General features: G+C 44.4%; 1 protein-coding gene across 7 annotated transcripts in view; it reads right to left on the reverse strand.

The window, feature by feature from the left end:
* Positions 1-11,701, reverse strand: part of LOC147030988 (uncharacterized) — an 86,551-nt gene extending 74,850 nt beyond the window's left edge. For 2 of the 7 annotated variants that reach the window (XR_015056611.1, XM_085875621.1), the window contains exons 1-4: positions 11,461-11,701; positions 10,022-10,287; positions 5,486-5,582; positions 1,251-1,331 (exon numbers count right to left, since the gene is read on the reverse strand). Coding sequence is in view for 5 of the 7 variants with exons in the window: in XM_085875621.1 (XP_085731747.1) it covers positions 1,251-1,331; positions 5,486-5,582; positions 10,022-10,216 (373 nt within the window). In the remaining 2 variants the exon portion in view is untranslated. Of the gene's footprint in view, positions 1-1,250; positions 1,336-5,485; positions 5,583-10,021; positions 10,288-11,460 lie in introns of all 7 variants that reach the window. The other 5 variants (XR_015056612.1, XM_085875623.1, XM_085875625.1 and 2 more) reach the window with 4 other exon arrangements.
* Positions 11,702-20,069: the final 8,368 nt, after the last annotated feature.

Here is a 20,069-nt window from a genome sequence, read left to right on the forward strand (position 1 = left end):
GGTGTCAGCGATAGCTCGCCTACCCTTCGTGCAAGACACCGTGGGATCTTTAACGTTGACCAAATAATCCTGGCAAATGGGACACCCAGTTTAACGTCCATCCAAGGGACGGCGATGCCTCTTCCTGCCTGCGAGACACCAGGATGACAGTTTGTAGTTAGGCCGAGATTGAAACTCAGGCTGGACAACTCATAGGCGACTGGGCCATCTTGCCAGCCAAAATGCTCTGTTTTGTTACCTTGGCCACCAAAGGTGAATGGAGGTTGTTTTCACCCCTGTCTGTCTGTGTGCAGGATATCTCAAAATGTTGTGCACGGATTCAGACAAAATTTGGTGGACAGGTTGGGTGTGTTACAAGGACGAATTGATTTGACTTTGGTGAAGATCTGCACTGGAGAATTTTTTATTTTTTAAGTGATTTTATACCATTGAAAGATGGAGCCAAAAATGATATATCACACCTTTTTCAAAATGTTGTGGGTGAATTATGACAAAACTTGGCAGATGAGTTGGGTAGGTGACAAGAACAAGCCGATTAGATTTTGGTTCAGATCTGGATGCAGATCCGACCTATCAGTGGGATACAAAACATAGCCTGGTGCAGGTATGCACTCTACGGAGTGCTGTTCTAGTTTGGACATGAGTTTGTATGTAAACGTTGACAATAAGCACGATGTTTATGAACACCGCTGGAATTAAGGTTGTCTTTGCCACATTTTTAATTGCCTCCAGGAAAAGCATAGATCGTCCAAACTCCGAATGGGAACATTCACGAAAGTGAAGCACAGATCATCTGACAAAATTTTTATGTTCTACCTCATAAAATATCACCTACAACAGCATTTTTGAACAGCTCGAGTGAGATGATGATGTCATAAACTCAACCATCACATTGTTGAAATCTCTAAGTTGAAATTGCGGTACAGAAGTCGTGTGGATAAAAACAATGAATAAGAGCTTAGTTTGTAGGTTTGGAAGCATGGTTCGATATTGGCCACGAGGCTTATCATCCACGAACGACTGTTGCAAGGTATGGTTCAACCACCATCAGCCGTGGTCAAATATTCCACAAATTTCAGCCTCAAACCCTAATTACCTGACGTCTGCGAAGTGAAAAGCATGGTTAAGCAATTCGTTCATATCCGTCCATCTTATCAGTTTAAGATAGTCAGTTTATGTTCGAGGAACAACTTATTTGAATCGAACGTTATATTTTGAGCACAAATCAGAACAGGAATCAGAAAACAAACCTCCCGTTTCACCGTACGTTGGCTCTGAATTCATCCCGACCGCAAATGCGCAGAGAGGAGTGAGATACATTTTCACTCTGTCTGCCTGACAGTGAAAGAAAATTGAAAATCATTCCAAACATGAAATCTACCGGTTTTAAGGACGTCATAAAGGACACAAACAACAGGCACGAATAACTAATGTAACATGTTAGATCGGGTGATGTAGTCAACATTGCGGGAAATGGTGGTAATAACCGGAAATATATTTATACGATTTTAACAATCTTCATTTTGTTTAAATTTAATTATGTACTTGAACACTGTCGAACTCTCCAGTTGTCTCTGAATGAACGTGTTCTATGACCTCTCCAGTTTGTGTAACTGGATTTTCTTTGTTACATTCATGCTACAGTGTAACTCGCTGCTGAGAGTTGGCCGAAACGGACTCTGTCCTTCAATTTAAGGCTCAAATGGTACATCGACCATGTGACAGAATTTTCACCCTTTAATAGTACAGATTAAGAAAAGTCACCTCGACAGGCACACACCTTCAGCCAACAAGTGCAACTTTCTCAAAATGTTTATGAATATTGTACTGTACATTGTACAACATATTTTGGACTTCAACGTTTGTTATGCATTTCAGTATTCTGTAACACCCCCTTCCACCGATCCCCTTTGCTCATTTTACTCTGTTCGTCACTGTGCATTCTCTCTGGTCACTTCTCCTTGACTTCTGAACTGGGGAAACCTCGTTCAGGTGACGGTTCATGGATTCACGAGTTCAGGGGCACATGAGGGGCATAGGGCACGACCCCTGTAACCCTACTCATGGCATGTAACTTTACATTCCGGTTTATGGCAGTTTGACTCCAAAGCTTTCCTTCCCTTCACCTATTCTGCAACCAAATTACCTCCATCCAACAGGCAACGAGAATTTCAAAGTAGGAAAGTTGCGTGCACGGAGAAACTAAGTTTGGTGTAATGAGTCATAACCAAGGAGATCAAATTGATGTATGTTCACATGCATTCTAATCCTTACCCACTGTTGTTCAGGGGAGATACCTTAACCCCACCTACTGCCCTTCAGAGTAGATACCTTACCCACTGCCCTTCATCAGGGCAAGTTTATAACATTAATTAACGATGCACATGTGGTTGGCCAACACTTTCAGCTGTCCCAAGTGACGTCCTGCAGTGTTCTAGTGGTGTGCAGGGAACTTTTTGGCTAAAAGCAACCTCACCTCTTAAGCTGTCCTGAGCGGGATTATTTACGCTGCTCATTCATTCACGCTTCCATCTCACATGGGGATGGCTGGATGGAGAGATGGAGGTCAGTTGTACGAGTAATACCCGAAAGAAGCCTGCAAGAACCCCCTCCTCACGTCAATGGCGAACGATTTAACATGAGCGGCTGCTGTGCCATACATACAAATACAGCAATTAAGCAATCACGACTGGCCTAATTACAACTCAAATTAATCAATGGAGCATGCACCACCGTGCCCGTAGTGAATTAGAGCTCGTGCCATGACGCCATGGCCCCGTGCCCTTAAAACGTACTAACGCTGCCGAAGTTCCATTTCCTCCAAATGGTCTCACCATCCCAGCAACAATTCATATTCGCCTCAAGTTTTTCTGGAGTCATTCGTTTTAACATGAAACGATTCAAGATCGCTCACTTATGCAATGCACCCTCGGTTGGCTGTGGTTGCGAGCAATCACAATGTGATGCAAACATCATAACTTCGATCGTGTTTCATTTTATTTAATTTCCATCCTTTGAACAATCACGATGTTAATGTCGAGTGGTTCAAACTCCTGGATCAAGAGAGAGGCCTGGGTTTATCTAAAGGACTTCTGGATCACTCCTTTTCAGGGAGTTTAGAAAAACAGATGGTCCTTTAATTGGACAATTATATCTCGATTTTAAGACTTTTTCACGCCTCGATTCAAAGACTTTTTCACGCCTCGATTCAAAGACTTTTTCACGCCTCGATTCAAAGACTTTTTCACGCCTCGATTCAGAGACTTTTTCACGCCTCGATTCAGAGACTTTTTCACGCCTAGATTCAGAGACTTTTTCACGCCTAGATTCAGAGACTTTTTCACGCCTAGATTCAGAGACTTTTTCACGCCTCGATTCCGAGACTTTTTCACCCCTCGATTCAAAGACTTTTTCACGCCTCGATTCAAAGACTTTTTCACGCCTCGATTCAAAGACTTTTTCACGCCTCGATTCAGAGACTTTTTCACGCCTCGATTCAGAGACTTTTTCACGCCTCGATTCAGAGACTTTTTCACGCCTCGATTCAGAGACTTTTTCACGCCTCGATTCCGAGACTTTTTCACGCCTCGATTCCGAGACTTTTTCACGCCTCGATTCCGAGACTTTTTCACGCCTCGATTCAAAGACTTTTTCACTCCTCGATTCAGAGACTTTTTCACTCCTCGATTCCGAGACTTTTTCACGCCTCGATTCCGAGACTTTTTCACGCCTCGATTCCGAGACTTTTTCACGCCTCGATTCCGAGACTTTTTCACGCCTCGATTCCGAGACTTTTTCACGCCTCGATTCCGAGACTTTTTCACGCCTCGATTCCGAGACTTTTTCACGCCTCGATTCCGAGACTTTTCACGCCTCGATTCCGAGACTTTTTCACGCCTCGATTCCGAGACTTTTCACGCCTCGATTCCGAGACTTTTCACGCCTCGATTCCGAGACTTTTTCACGCCTCGATTCCGAGACTTTTTCACGCCTCGATTCCGAGACTTTTCACGCCTCGATTCCGAGACTTTTTCACGCCTCGATTCCGAGACTTTTTCACGCCTCGATTCCGAGACTTTTTCACGCCTCGATTCCGAGACTTTTTCACGCCTCGATTCCGAGACTTTTTCACGCCTCGATTCCGAGACTTTTTCACGCCTCGATTCCGAGACTTTTTCACGCCTCGATTCCGAGACTTTTTCACGCCTCGATTCCGAGACTTTTTCACGCCTCGATTCCGAGACTTTTTCACGCCTCGATTCCGAGACTTTTTCACGCCTCGATTCCGAGACTTTTTCACGCCTCGATTCCGAGACTTTTTCACGCCTCGATTCCGAGACTTTTTCACTTCTCCATTCAAAGACTTTTTCACGCCTCGATTCAAAGACTTTTTCACGCCTCGATTATAAGACTTTTTCAAGCCTCGATTCTAAGACTTTTTCAAGCCTCGATTCTAAGACTTTTTCAAGCCTCGATTCTAAGACTTTTTCAAGCCTCGATTCTAAGACTTTTTCACCCCTTGATTTTAAGACTTTTTCACGTCTTGATTTCTGCAGTGATTATTGCCATGGTGCGCACTTATATCATTACAGGCTCCAGCCACTGATCAATAATTATCAAAACTTTACAATACGTGAACCCTAACCCTCCCCTTTTATTTAATCGTTTCTCCCCAAAATCATCCCTCATTTACCCAGGTGCTTCCATTTTTTTTGTCCACTACCTGTACATACATAATAGTAAGATACTTATAGGCATTTTTATCCGTCACTTCACTGACAGATTTAATCAAAAGACAACATGTTGTACTTCACAAACATTCTGCTCTATTCACCATATAATTTTCCCGAGGTCATCTTCCATCGACTTAGAAGTCAGCCAACTCCTTAACGGCCACAATTGTTCCGATGTTTTTGTGGGGTTGGGGGAAGTTTGGCTCAAGGTCTTTCACGAACCGGGTGGCCACGCCTGATGTTCGACTACGATTATGGCAGGACTTGGTAATTTAGCCAGGGTACCGGCAATAGCTGGCCTATTCTTTGCGAAGGACACCGTGGGATCATTAACATACACCAACTAATGCTGGCAGATATGACTCCCAGTGTAATGTCCAGCTGAGGGACGTAAAGTCCGCATGCATTTTGAACTTTTATAACTTTGATGTACAAATGATAGAAACAAACTATAAGTGGTGCATGAAAGCATAATTCAGAAAGGTTTTACTCAATATAGTTCAAATCTCGAGGTTTCAACATTACCGCTAACCTTCACAAAATATTGTTCAATCCGACTTTCCAACTTGGAAACATTCTCCAGTTGCTGCTGAGTAATTTTATGAATTACTTTGTGATCGAAGCCCAACGTTCATCGAAATAATGTTGTTTTGATGAGTACACAACAGTTTTACAATTGAGCTCCATAAAATGTAGTCCAATGGGGGACAGGGCAGGAGTACAAACGAGGTCACCGAGCAATTGGTTCATACCGACAGATCCACTTGTCTGTGAAGACACCATTGAAGAACCGTCATGCATTTGAGGCATAGTAGCAGATAGCCGAGTCTTGTTAGTACACGTTGATATCTGAAAGATTTAATCATCATAGTTAGGGAAATAAATGTGATAATGGTGGCAGTTGACTTTACCGCTAATGTAAAGTTGCTTCATCAAAAAATGTCAACTCATCTAGAAGCCCATGGAAATTGTGGCTTTAACAGCAGCAACAAGAAAAACATTAATAACACCGTTAACAGGAACAAAACTTCATGAATTATGCTTTCATATGTCATTTACACTTTTGTTTCCATCATGTGTACATCAAAAGTTACAAAAGTTCAAAGATGCACAATAACTTTGACAAGATTATATATAGTCGTGGAGGTGGTCGGGCTCGAAACCCCGCTCCTGTCAGCAGTTGTCATAGGGGTGATGGGGTTCGAATCCCACTACCTAAATTCATGGTAGCCAGACAGTTAACACCGACCAACCTCCAGGGACGGTCAAACGGTCGTTATTTCTTGGAGGCAGATACGCTCATTGACATGGATTCTTTAATAAAACACAAATACTTAAAATTACCCCCGTGTAGGGGTGACGGTCATCTCTATAATACCACAAGTTCTCAATGTTCAGTTATGACCGAAGACAACTGTGCAGTTCTACTGCGCAGCTCGAACTGCGCAGTTTGGTTAAAGACGACTCGGCATTTTGGCGCGTGCACACGAAATGATATTTTGAAAATAAATGCCGACGTTTACATTTCGGGTTTTGAAACTTTTGCACCTTTGGCGGAAAATGTATAAATATACAAGGTCAGCTACTATACAATGACACCATTCACTAACTTTTATCATGCCCAGTGGAGAATATATAGCCTCCTGAAGGTAGGGCAGTTTTTGCAAACTTTGAAGTCATGTCACGCGAAATTTGAAAATCCGTCCTGACCAAATTTAGATATTGTCCCATACATTCAGATGCCACAATCAAATTCGAGATCACTTGAGAAATGTAGGAGGAGATAGATTTTGAAAATCGTCATTTTCGCATTTTTGCCAACTTTGAAGTCACGTGACACGAAAACGAAAGCGAATATCGAAAATCCGGCCTGACGAAATTTAGATATTGTCCCATAGATTCATATGCTACAATCAAATTCAAGATCGCTTGAGAAATGGCAGAGGAGATTTGCATTTGAAAATCGTCATTTTCGCAACTTCAAAGGCCTCGTGACCTTGACCTTCGGTGACCTTGAAAGTCATACCATCGTGTACGTCTCATCGACCTCTATCAGAATCACTAATGACCAGATCTCCCGCTTCAACTTCATTGTGAACGGACGGACGGGCGGAGGGATCGAAGGACATCGACACCCATATTATTAGGTCATGCTCGAAGAGATGACCTAAAAAGGACGACGACAAAAATAAAACCCCCCAACCAAAGCACTGGTACCCAGCCTGGCCCTCATCAATTTGGTGCAAGGAAGTTTCGGCCAGCACGTGCACCTGCCAAACAAAATGGTGCCATCTCCCGCCGAGACTGGAAGGAAAGCGCCTCCACCATCCAACGAGACGCGCAGACAGGATCGCGCCTCATCTATTGCAGCCTTCCAAACTCCAAACGCACAAATCCTGCCAGCACCTCCTCAATCAGTTCCAGACGTGCACCAATCCGCTCAATCGGCTTCAGGCGTGCACCTTCACCAAGGACACACACATGCCTTTTCGATACTCCTCTCTTATCCTCTCTTGGGGTGTGGCCTCCTCACCTCCAAACCCGAGAAGGCGGGGTTTCTCCTGTTGTTGTTTCAGGGACTCGGTCCCGAGCTTGTGGCCGTATTTTGAAGATAAAAACATTTGGAAATCACAGAGGGGAATCACATACTGGAGAACTTATTTTTATTCCCGAAGCTAATTAACACTGCACCACCCATCGTGTGGTGACACGTAACACTTGAGCTCACAGGTTCCCTACTTACTCGCATCAAGATGCCTCCTACATGTCCACGGACCAAGCAACTCTACACAATGCTATCTTCCCAATTAGATTCCTTCATCTACCCCCACAATTGTAACAATTATATATATATATATATATATATATATATATATATATATAAATATATAAAATCGCACACACACACACACACACACACACACACACACACACACACACACACACACACACACACACACACACACACACACACACACACACACACACACACACACACACACACACACACACACACACACACACACACACACACACCTATAAAACTGAGAATTAAATTCTCTTCCAGGTATTGGCTGCAGTACAATCCTATGGATATGTCGGGGACTGTTAGTAGTCCTGCTCGGCTCATGCCTGATAATCGGAGCAGACGTAACTGTTTCGTCAGAAGAGCCTTTAAAAATGTATATGTGCGCATGCATGGACGCACAATCTTTGACCAATCGTGAATATTTATTTACATAAGTTGTCCAATTATTTATTAAATTATATCACGTTCAACAAACATCCACGTGTTTAAATCTACATCGAATAATCATTATTGTTATACACAAATCTACTTAATAATCCATGCTTAACTACAACCCATAGAGCAAGTACATGCATATTTGACTGGGATTCAATGAACAATTGGCCCGCTGGTTGCATCATCACCGAGACGTGGCTATGTCGCTGATGCAGAGGGTGGATAGCATGGCGCCTGGACAGAGTACCGGCACACAATAGCTTAACATTTGTATTTTTTTTAAAAAGTACCAGGAAATAGAATGCGTGCAATTTTTATAGTGATTTTTTTTTGTTAAAAATGATTTTTTGTTAATTTTTTTTGTATTGAACGATGTGGGATGATTAAACAGCCTTCTGATGTGATAACTAAGGACTGTGTACTTCACAATGTTTGAGCTGCACCACATCAGAGGAGTAGTTTTGTGGTCGAATCAATAAAAAGAACCAACGCAGAAAGGACGGCTCAGAGGTGAACACGCTTGACGTAGTCACAGATTACAGTGAAGGTAAAAATATTGTATTGCTTTATATTCTGAGGAGCAAAAACTAGAGTTCATAGAACACCTTACCCTGCAGTGTTGAGAAGAAGGAAAAATAAATGGGCGGGGTCTGCCAGCTGCAAATTTGATTGGTTGAGATGATGTAAAATGGAGTAATATTTTGTCCAAATACTGCTAAACGGAAGTTTTTTGTTTTCTTAAAAGTTCCAAGAAGTTCATTTGTGATCTACAGAGTTCAACTATATAAAATAAAGATTTTAAAGGTTGTAGAATAAAACAAAAAAAAATCAAAAGTTCACCGCAATTGATGCAGTGTCTTTTACACCACCTTATTCAACATGTTATTTTAGTTTGTTGTGCATGTTGTTGGTGTCCTTTATGAGATTGCTAAAAACAGTAAGTTTGCTTCTTGGAATGTTTTTCAATTCTGTTTGACTGCCAGACAGGCAGACAGAGTAAAAAAAATTCTCACTCTCTGCGCATGCACGATCGGGACAAATTCAGGGCCAAAGTATTGTTAATCTACAGGTTTGTGTTCGAAATATAACAATTGAAATGAAGTTGTTCCTCGATCCTAAACTGACGTTTACAGACAGACAGACAGACAGACAGACAGACAGACAGACAGGCAGGCAGAGAGAGTGAACCAATTGCTTAATCCCCACTTTTCGCTTCGTGCAACATCATTGTGCACTGCTTGTATGATGTATCCCCGTACGTTTGTTATGGGTGACCTATAGTGCGTGCACCTTATGTTGCCTTTTCTGTTATTCCAGAGATCGACGCTATAAGATATTAGGTGAAGGGGGGGGGGGTTATAATAAAGATGTTTAATGTAATGAAGGGTGTGTACATGATAGGTGCAGTGGAGTTTTTCAGCAAAGTGGACAGCGTTAGAATCAGGGACCATGACAGCTTGAGGGTAAAGAAGATGAGAGTGAACACAGTTTTAAAGCAGGGAGGGGTCTTTCAGTCGAAGAGTGGTTAATGTATGGAGTAGTGTCCCCAGAAAGGTAGTAGCAGTGGAGAGGGTGCATAATTGGTTCACGGACGCCAGCAGTGTTGGTTCGCGGGCGCCAGCAGTGACCACTATTTTCGTTGTGTCTGTGTGTCTGTGTGTCTGTCTGTTTGTGACTCTCTCCAGAGCATAACTCCGTGACGTTTGATGCGATCTTGATGAAACTTGGACACAAGCTAGATATTATGGTCGAGTTGTGTCTTTTTGTATGAGGGGCATCCCACGCCCACTTGAACTTTTTATTTTTTTTCTCGATTTTTTTCTCGCAATTTCATTTCCTCGAAGCTATGCGTAATGTCCATAAGTACAACATATAAAAAATCCGATTTGATTTGGTATTTTTTTGACGGAAGACATAGGTTTTTACGGCAGGGCTTCCTCAAAAGCTTCCACTAACTCAATTGTACCTATCGTGGCATTGTTCAATAATGCCCGCGAACCATCGTCGCCTCCCGGCTAGTTTAAAATTTGAATTATATAGATACCTTGATGCATTGAGTATAGAGGGGTATGGGGATATTGGCAGGACTTGCAGGAAGCTTGTGTGTGGATAGGTGATGGATACAGAGGTTGGTGCAGCACAGGCATGATGGGCTGAATGGCCTCTTCCTGCACCAAAGCTGCTTGTATGAGACTGGTGGAAGAGCGGTTATGTTGATGGAGAGGAAGGAGGGTGGCATACAAGGCAGGATGCAGAAACGCCTCCTCTATGCTAGTGAGAATGCCAGGAGTCAAATCCCACACGGGTGTACTGTGAAAAAACAAATCGTGATTCGACCCAAGACTCAAACATCAGGGCCTCTTGCTACTACTGACAGGATAGTGTAGACCAGTATTTCTCAACCTTTTTTGTCCCACGCCCCACTTTGATTTTCAAAAAAATTGTACGCCCCCACCATGATTGGAGACAAATACAGTATATATACTACATATGTATTCAAAAGGCTTTATTAAAACTTTATTCAATTGCTACTCACTTCAATGGGAGCCCTGCCCTTGACGCTGGCTGCAGATTTGTTTGATTCGAGGAACCAATTTTGTCAGTTTCAGCCTTAAATCACCACATGAAGGGCGCGGTGAAGCAGTTTTTAGTTATGACGCTATGAGGCATCAGTCGCAGCTTCAAACTTTTGAAAATTTGAAAGTGCAAAGCTATGAAAGCGATCATATATTGATTCATTAATTCTGAATCCTCATGCCCCACCAAAATATTGCCATGCCCCACCTTGAGAAACACTAGTGTAGACTGTAGACTGTAGAGGTCCTGCACATGATTTGTGGACAAGCATCATTCTCCACCAGCAGCAATGCAGACAGTTGAGAAATGTTTTCCCGGCATTCCAACATTCAAGAGGAGGGGTAAACCCGCCCCCCCCCAAAAAAAACTATCTAAAATTCCAGCAATCTCTGTATGTCTGTGTCTGTGTGTCTGTCTGCAACTGCTGTTTCTCGACAACCTCTGGTCCGATCTCATTGAAACTTGCCAGGTATATTGCTGGGTCTCTGTAGATGTGCCTTTTCAAGGTTTGATATTAATCGGACAAGTGCTTCCCAAGTTATGGCCATTTATTTGCCAAACCAATGACAGGACACGGTGCTATTACGTCACGATTGACGTCACAATTCTTCGTTTTTTTTTTGTTTTTTTTGCACGTACGGCCACACGAGAGTGAAGGAACGGCCTGTGAGGTTGTTTCTGGCACGTTTATTTTTTTTTGTTTTTTTGCACGTGCGGCCACACACGTACGGGCATACACTAGTAATAATAATAATAATATTAATTAATTATTTAAATAAATAAAATAAAAAACAACATTGAGGAGGCGTTCTTCAGAGACAGAATGACATAATTATTCGTACTGTACAACATCCTGACACCGTTCGTCTGTGTATTCTCATTGCAAAAAGCGAAAGCGATACTCACGGCGTGGTTTCCATGAGGAAAACGCAGACGCGCAAGTTCACTTCATCGGTCACTCGGCCAAACCGCAGCAGTCACGGAGCTCGAGCTCATAGAACGCCTCACCCCGCGCAATCTTGACAAATAAGGAAGTGGGCGGGGTCTGCGGGCAGCAATTTTGATTGGTCCACGTGATGCAAGTCAAATGATATCATATTTTCTCCAAGTACTGATAAATGAAAGGGTTATGAAAGTGTCAAGAACGCGATTTGTGCTCTACAGTGTCCACGTGTGTATAATTTCATTGAAATTAAAAAAAAAAAAAAATTTAGTCGCGTTGCGAATGCTGGCTCGAAGAGACCTAAGACTACTTCTTCTACTTCTACTTCTTCTTCTTCTTCTTCTTCTTCTTCTTCTTCTTCTTCTTCTTCTTCTTCTTCTTCTTCTTCTTCTTCTTCTTCTTCTTCTTCTTCTTCTTCTTCTTCTTCTTCTTCTTCTTCTTCTTCTTCTTCTTCTTCTTCTTCTTCTTCTTCTTCTTCTTCTTCTTCTTCTTCTTCTTCTTCTTCTTCTTCTTCTTCTTCTTCTTCTTCTTCTTCTTCTTCTTCTTCTTCTTCTTCTTCTTCTTCTTCTTCTTCTTCTTCTTCTTCTTCTTCTTCTTCTTCTTCTTCTTCTTCTTCTTCTTCTTCTTCTTCTTCTTCTTCTTCTTCTTCTTCTTCTTCTTCTTCTTCTTCTTCTTCTTCTTCTTCTTCTTCTTCTTCTTCTTCTTCTTCTTCTTCTTCTTCTTCTTCTTCTTCTTCTTCTTCTTCTTCTTCTTCTTCTTCTTCTTCTTCTTCTTCTTCTTCTTCTTCTTCCAAAACCTTTATGACGGCTTTTTTACATACACGATCCGGATCTCCTTCAATACTAAACACCTGTACACATCCTCGCATTGACGGTGCCTTTTGAGAGCGTCTATCATGAACTTTTAAATATATTCGGACATTTGCTTTAAAGTTTCGAAAAGTTCACGTTACTATTTAAAGATTATTCCATTTAATGTGTTGTAATTTCATAAATACACGATTTTCTCGTCATGAACGAGGAGCCTCCATGACGGGTCTCGCTCTTGGCTCCATCAAGGCACGTGACGAAATATCGGAAGTTGTTGTTGCTGTTATTGTTATTGTTATTGTTATTGTTATTGTTATTGCCTTTCGGACGCGGCTCTTGGACACATTTGTCCTTGTTTTTTTTTAAGGTTGAAGAAATCGTTTTTTGGAGGTTTACCAACATTTATGCAGCGTCTTTTACACCTCCCGATCAAACACGTCACAATAGTTATTTGTACCTGTTGTCTGTGTCCTTTATGACGTCCTTAAAAACAGTAATTTTCCTGTTTTGGAATGGTTTTAGATTTCGTTTGTCTGTCAGGACGGTAGAAAGAGTAAAACGATTACCTCGCTCCTCTCGGGAGAAATTCAGAGCCAAAGTTCCACAGAACTTGCAGGTGTGTTTTCCAATTCGTGTTTCTCGACCCATAAACTGACGTTTGTGGAGAGACAGTCAGACCGAGTGAACCAGCCGCTTCACCGCACTTTTCTCTTCGTGCTCGTGGGGGGGAAAAGTGCCTCCGCCAACGCAGCACAGGCGCTGACCAGAAAACGTACCTGAAAGGACAATGTGGACAAATGCAGAGCACGCAAACCAAATATGGTCTGCTGCATCGGTCTCGTTTCTCCTCCAAGCTTTCGGAGACTGCTTCACACAATGACTTCGTTTGTTTCGTCATAAACTGGGAATAAATTGTCGTGAGCGTGTTGTCAAGCAAGTGGTCACGACGGTGTTGATCATGTGTGGTGCTCACACCGCTGCAGACTGTTCCATCGATTGAATTTTTGGGAATTCTCCCACATCTCTACCGCCGCCTACCGTTGGGTTGTCGATGCACCGACTCCCAATTTATGTGTGACGTTCAAAAGGTTCGACAAACGAGATACTCAGGAAAGTACCAGATACGCCAAGCTGTCTTTTTTAAACCTTTCAAGAGGTTGTTTGGAGGCTTGCCCATCTGAACTCGCTCGTGATGGTAGGGAGCCCAGGTTCAAACGCCATATATTGTTTTATCAGCAAAGGTACCTGGCGTTGCCGGGCAACGTTGCCAGGCAACGACAAGTCCCTCCTCCCACCCTTTCTCCCTTCTCCCAGCCTCCTCCCACACCACCCCTTACCCTCCCTCGTCCCACCCACCGACTCCCACTCCCTCTGGACTCCCACAAATAAAATGATTCCACACCACGTAGCGGAATAAAAGTATTCAATCAGAGGCAATGACGTCATGCATGGCGACGCCTTTTATAAAATTATTTTACACTTTTTGCCCCCGTGAATTAACACTAACGAGTGCAGGTGACTGAATTGCATATGTAACACTGTTACGAATCTGGCAGCCATGAGCACTCAGCATTCAGGTCCTTATAGAAGTTATATCGGTAAGTGAGTGTTTCGAGTTAGGGCCCCGTCCCTTGTTTAGTGGGTAATTAATTGTACATGCGCTACGAAGTTATTTTATAGTTAGGATTTTTACATCACCAACAACAATGACAACAACAACACTCTGCTCGCCGTATTGTCCACGCTGTTCATGCGCTTGAGGCATGCGGGCATGTGTGGAATTCCATGCCCCAGGCAGTGTGGATTTCACACCAAATATGGTCACGAAGCGTTTCACTCTGGCTGAACACCAAATAAGGGTATGCCTCATTTTCCGCCCAATGGGTGACGCGCAGACAAAAGCCGGAGCAGTCCTTCTCCAGAAGGCAGAGCCACGACACGCCGTCCACCCAATGGGAGCAGGTAACGGTGGAGCAGACCGCACCCCAAAAGGACGACGAAAGAGTATTGAGATTTGCGTCCTGTCTGCTCGAGCACGCGTCTGTCTGGGTCTGTGGCGGACTGCATCCCACGCATCGGAGGTGTCTCGTCTGGTGCATTACAACAAGCGGTCGGCCATCTCATCACGGGAGACCACCTCGTCTCGCCTCCTCTAGGTTTGGCTGCCCTGGTCCGTTCTTTGTGTGACTGGGGCTCCGGGAAGGTGCGGACGTCGAGCCGCACAAACGCGGCCAGGTAGCCAGCACGTTCTCTTCCCTCAGCTCGTCTTCTCTCCGAGCTGAAGGGGCAATAAAGACCTCGAGGTCCATCTCTTTCTGGGTATTTGTGTGTACATGTGTGTGTCCGTGGGCCCTGTCTCTAAGTAGAATTGTTTAAGGAATTGCTTGTATATTTGATACCTTTCTTTATTCGTGATAACTCTGCTCTGTGTTCCCCTCCCAGATTATTGTTATAAATAAAATCCCCTCTTGTTGAATGTCCCAGCTCATCCTTGTCCTTTCTATCATTGGTTTGCCGCGCTGCAAACGGGAATTAGGAGGCCTTATTGTTGCCGTAATTGCGCAATTGGCTGGCAGGGTTCTGGTACTCTCCGCTCAGGTTACGATTCGGTAACAGCCAGGATCGCGCAGATCCTGCCGAGGGTGAATTTCCCCGGAAGTTTGGACGACGTGGGTATTTAGGTATATTGAAATTGGCAATTGACCCGATATCCCACGTGGTCGACCTATTGGCGATCTTCGGTCCGATAAGGGACCCGTGACCTTTTGGATTTATCTGAAAGGTACGATCTAAATTCCGGGTGTTCGGTGGAGCCGACTCTGCTGCTCCCTCTAGTGGTCGTGCTCGCCACCCAGACCCGGCCCCACAACAATACCTCGTCGTTCACTTCACCTTACCACATCGTTCACTTCGCTTTACCACGTCGCTCGCTTCACCTTATCACATCGTAAAAGGACGTGTGTGAACACCATGAAGATACATCGCAGGTCTCTCTCAAAATACTACTCATCGCTAGCAAGTTCGCACCTGTCGCTTCGCTGAATTTGGAGGAATGATCTTCTTCTTATTATTCTTCTTCTTCTTAGGTTTTATGGCGTCTTCAGAAACACGAGGTGCCCAGACATAACAGCAGTGAACGAAGGAGCCATTAATGTACACTATAGCTTGAAAATGAGCAACCAGGCAGCTTGTAGAGCTGTCATGTAAAAGAAAAAAACATTGCACATTTTCAGCAGGCGAAGCACCGCCAAACGCACCTCATGGCACCGCGGGTCTAACACAGGCAGGTGGGGCCGGAACTTTTTCCGACCGATATATTTTTGGTTGTGTTTTGCAGAGGGACAGTGTAGAGCGACAGTGTGGGTACTTTTGCTGTGTATCACCAGGGCTTGCAAACAAACAACCAAGAAGTTAGTGGAGCACTCGCCAAGTGGCTTAAGCACCCAAGCAAGCACTCCAATGAAGCGGTTACTGAGGAACGGCTGGCCTGGCAAGTGATAGCAAGCTGATTGGTTATTTGGAAACACCTGGAAAAACAAAAACATCGCAAATTTCTGAACATTTTCACATTTCACTCCAGATTTTGACACTTATTTAGTCCACGAGATCCGATACTCAAAACCGGTCATATTTCAATCATATATTGTTGTGGTTTTGGAAAACTTACCCCAGGGAGGAGAGCATAGATGGACATGTAGGTGACCCGAAGATCAATTATTTTATTAGTCCAAGATAGTCCTTGGTCTCTTGTCAAAGGGCTGTTCGGTTGTGGGGGGGAGTCATGCGTTGGCTAGGCTGTTTGTCCCTTGTAATGTCCCCCCTCTGACACTTTCAATCTTTTCTCCTTCACTCCATCATTCTGTTCAATTCCTCTGTTACTTTCAATCTTCCCTCCTTTACCCCATCGGTCCATTTCAACAGTCCACCAATAATCTCCCTTCCATCAAGCATCCTTTCAAAAATCCCTCCTTCACCCCATTGGTGTTACGTGCTATCTTGCACCCGTGCGGGATTCCTTTCTGTGTTCTCTCGATCCGCACATTGCTTGGTGACCCATCGGGTGCTCTCACATGCATGTTCATGTCATGTCTCACATGCATGTTCGTGGTTCTTGTTGCTGGTCGTGGCCTGCAAGACGCGGTGCTTCTCGCGGCGTGGTACAGTGCAAAACAATGCTACTGGAGGTTTTCTGCATGAAGGAGGGGGTTGGGGGCTGTCGTTGTGGCTTTGAGTGCGTAGAGGGCGGGGCGGGGGCTTCGTTGAAAGTTCTCTCAGAACGTCGTGGAAATTTCCACAAGTGACGTCACGCACCCGCCCCCATCGGCTGCGGACCAATGCGAGGGGGAGAAGGTTTGTAGAAGAGGTGAAGAAAGCTGATGCGAAGAAGAAGCAGAAATCCACAAAGAAGCACTTGTGACGAGCTCATGGGAGCATGGACGAAGGGCGCTCCTGAGCAGACAGCTCAGGAAGCAGAAAGGGAAGAAGCAAAAGGCAGAAAGCAGTTGCAGAAGGCTGAGGGAAGGAGAAACGAACGGTACAAGCCCGCATGAGCAGAAGACGAAGAACACTGAGAAGGCTCGTGAGGGAACAACAATGTGTGAGGGAAAAGGAAGGAAAGTTTCACGAGCAGTTGGTGTTGAGCTTCTGTGGAAAAAGAACACTCCTTCCATGAGTGTCATCTTGCCCTCTCAATCCCGTCAGCCTCAAAGGACAAGGAGGGTGAATGGCGGAACCTCATCGAGGAGGGCCTGAGGAGGAAGAATCTGAGGCAGAAGAGGGCAAGTCACGTATCTAGCTCGCATATCTGGGATGCTAGAGAGGACTCGCCGACAGGGTCTGGGCACCTTAGGGACGCGGCTGCACATCCCCATCGCTTCACATCATCACTGCCCATCTTCCCCATCCATTTCCTCCACCTTCTCTAAGATATTTGTGTGAGGTGAGGGAGAGAAGGAAAGACTACTTTCCTTTTCTCCATACTTTAATGTTATTTTATTTTGAAGTCCTTCTTGTTTTATCCTTCACGCTTGAGTGAATGATGGCCAAGTCTTTTGTTCAAGTAAGATTGAAGAAGAATACGTGTTTCTTTTATATATGCCCTTATGTGCCTTTTTGCTTTCTTGCTTATAAATAATTGCTTATAAATTATTGGTTGCTTGTGTGTTTGTAATAAATAATTGTTAGTTGTCATTTACAATCTATCTTGGTTGTCTTTTGTTTTATTGGTCTGATGCAGTGTACAAGTAAGGTTAGACAGGACGTTCTCCCCCAATAATTTGCTTTGTCAGCCAGCGCACACTCACTGCAATGCTCGGCAGTAATCCGAGTGTGCGCTGAGGGCACTGACTTCGATTAGCTGGTCGTCCACAGGTAAGCTATCACGCCAAGTTGTGGAATGGCCGTGCCAATTCCACTTGCCCGGAATGGCCGTGCCAATCGGCGTTCGTGGTTGCTAGGCAACCTGCCGGTGCACGGAGTTATCTGTGCCTGGTGGCCTCAGAACCGGGCGTTCGGGAGGGACCTAAGTGCTTCTCCTCATGGCAAGCCTCAAACCCTGGATCCGTGACAATGCTTAATTTGTCCGTGAGAGGTCATTGTGGAATATCACATCATATAATGTATGGAATCGCTCCAAGATCCTAATTTGAAACCGATAGCGCTTATAAAGCAATGTAAACAGCGAATCGTACGTATGAATTTCAGGCATTCAACCATATGAGTGAGTAGAGTGGAACAAAAAAACAATTGAGCACTTTATTGTTAAGAAACCGTTGCGACCGATTGCAAGTCAAGGCATTATTGAGCAGGCAGAACAGAACGGCAACTTCAGAACACAGCGATGTGACAGAGACAGGGGCTCAAAGTCAGGACCCAAAGATCCCAAGCCAGCCAACTTAACTGCTATCCCAACACCAGGAATTCACATGTTATATACACGTTATGCATGACATATTGCACATGTTGAATACACATATTATACGTGACATTCGACATATTGTTGCGGACTCAGGGTTCAAGGGTCGCCACGAGGGGAAGCGCTCGGGTCCCTCTCGATCGACTGGGCCTGAGGCCGCCAGGCACAGATAACTCCATGCACTGGCAGGTTGCGAAGCAACCACAAACGCTAATTGGCACAGTCAATCCGAGCAGGATTACATGACTTCGCGTGATACCTTACCTGTGAATGGCTGAGTCAATTAGGGTCTCGTGCCCTCAGCGCACACCTGGATTACTGCCGAGCGATACAGTGAGTGCCCTGGCTAACAAGAGAAAATTTGGTGGGGTATAATTTCTTGGCTTAGTTAATGTGCAGACCATGCTGAACCAATGAAGGAAAAGACAAAACGAGTTGGGTTCATTTATAATAAGCAATTTATAAAAAGCAAGGGTGAGGAAACTTATGTGACACAGTAATGGATTTATTTAATGAAATGTACTGCAGGGGAAAGCAAGGAATTGTGGGTGCAGCAAAAGAAATGCAATAATTATTGACAAAAAGAAAGAGGACACAGAGCAGAGTTAACCCGATAATATCTTCTACAATCTTATATTATGCTACACATGTTTCAGGCACCAACACACAAATACATTCAGAAAGAGGAGAAGCAGTTCCCATAGTGTGCTGTCAAATTGGCTGCTGGTTGCATCATTGGTTAGGGGCGCAGCTATGCCGCTGATGCAGTGCCCCTATTACCAGTATAATGGTGCTCATTTCACCAACCTCGGAAGGATGACAGGCTAAGTCAACCCCCTGGTGTTAATTCAGTGGAAAACAGGGCTGGAACTCAGGACCCTAGGATCCCAAGCCACCACCCTAACTGCGAAGCCAACAGCAGGCTACACGAGAAGCAGTTGAGGTGAAGCCAACCTTGTTGTACCGGGAGGTGCAAAATGTGATGCAATGTCATGCAAGAAGAGGAAGTATGAGAGGTGTGAATCAGTAATTGTTGCTTTTTAGTTTGTGTGTCCACAGTGGACGTGACGCAGATGGAGAAAAAGATGTGTGAGAAGACAGCTTAATGGGGCACATGTAAGATAATCTGTAAATGTATGGTTAATTATAATGACTATGGAATGCCGCCAAAGCCGAACGCCGATGCCCCGAGGATGACCCGGCAACAACACTGGTAATGCTTGCTCCACCCTGCTCGCCTCGCTCAGTTGTGCTGCCCTCTCAACTCAGATGACGCTCAGCTCAGCAAAGGCTCTGGATGAAGGAAGAAAGAGACTGGATGAAAGAAACTGGCAGAACGACTCTGATTTTTCTTTTTTAATGGAGCCCGGAGTGAAGGAGGAGTCATAAAGCAGCTCAAAAGAGCCTATGGGCATTTCCAAGCTCCCCCATTGGCACATAGATGTCACCCTGAGCCATACCCATGCCCCCACCAGACTATGGAGTTGAAAATGGCCTGTTACTTCTCAGCCTGGCCATGTGACATAGCTCCGTAATTTACATTGGCCGAGAGTTTTGGGGAGCATTCTTCGACCATGAACGTGCGCTGAACTCCATTTGAGGGTTGTTTACACTACCTATGTCCCAGAACCTGTCACTCAAGGGAAAAGATAAAGTTAATGAGGGCAGTAGTGAATGTTTGGTGCGGTGCAACATTGTGGTGGCCCTCAATGGCCCTCTCTCACCAGGCTGCTGGAGGCAGCTCACCCTATCACGGCAGGCCATATGCCGTTTCACGGTCCATTTGAACTGGCCTTTATCATGCCCTCTTTCGGGCTGATTTCTTGCAGTCCTTGGTGGCATTTCTGCC

This window comes from Eptatretus burgeri, chromosome 3, assembly GCF_056783735.1.
Source record: "Eptatretus burgeri isolate ZD-2024b chromosome 3, Ebu_testis_v1, whole genome shotgun sequence".
Classification (NCBI taxonomy): Eukaryota; Metazoa; Chordata; class Myxini; order Myxiniformes; family Myxinidae; genus Eptatretus; species Eptatretus burgeri.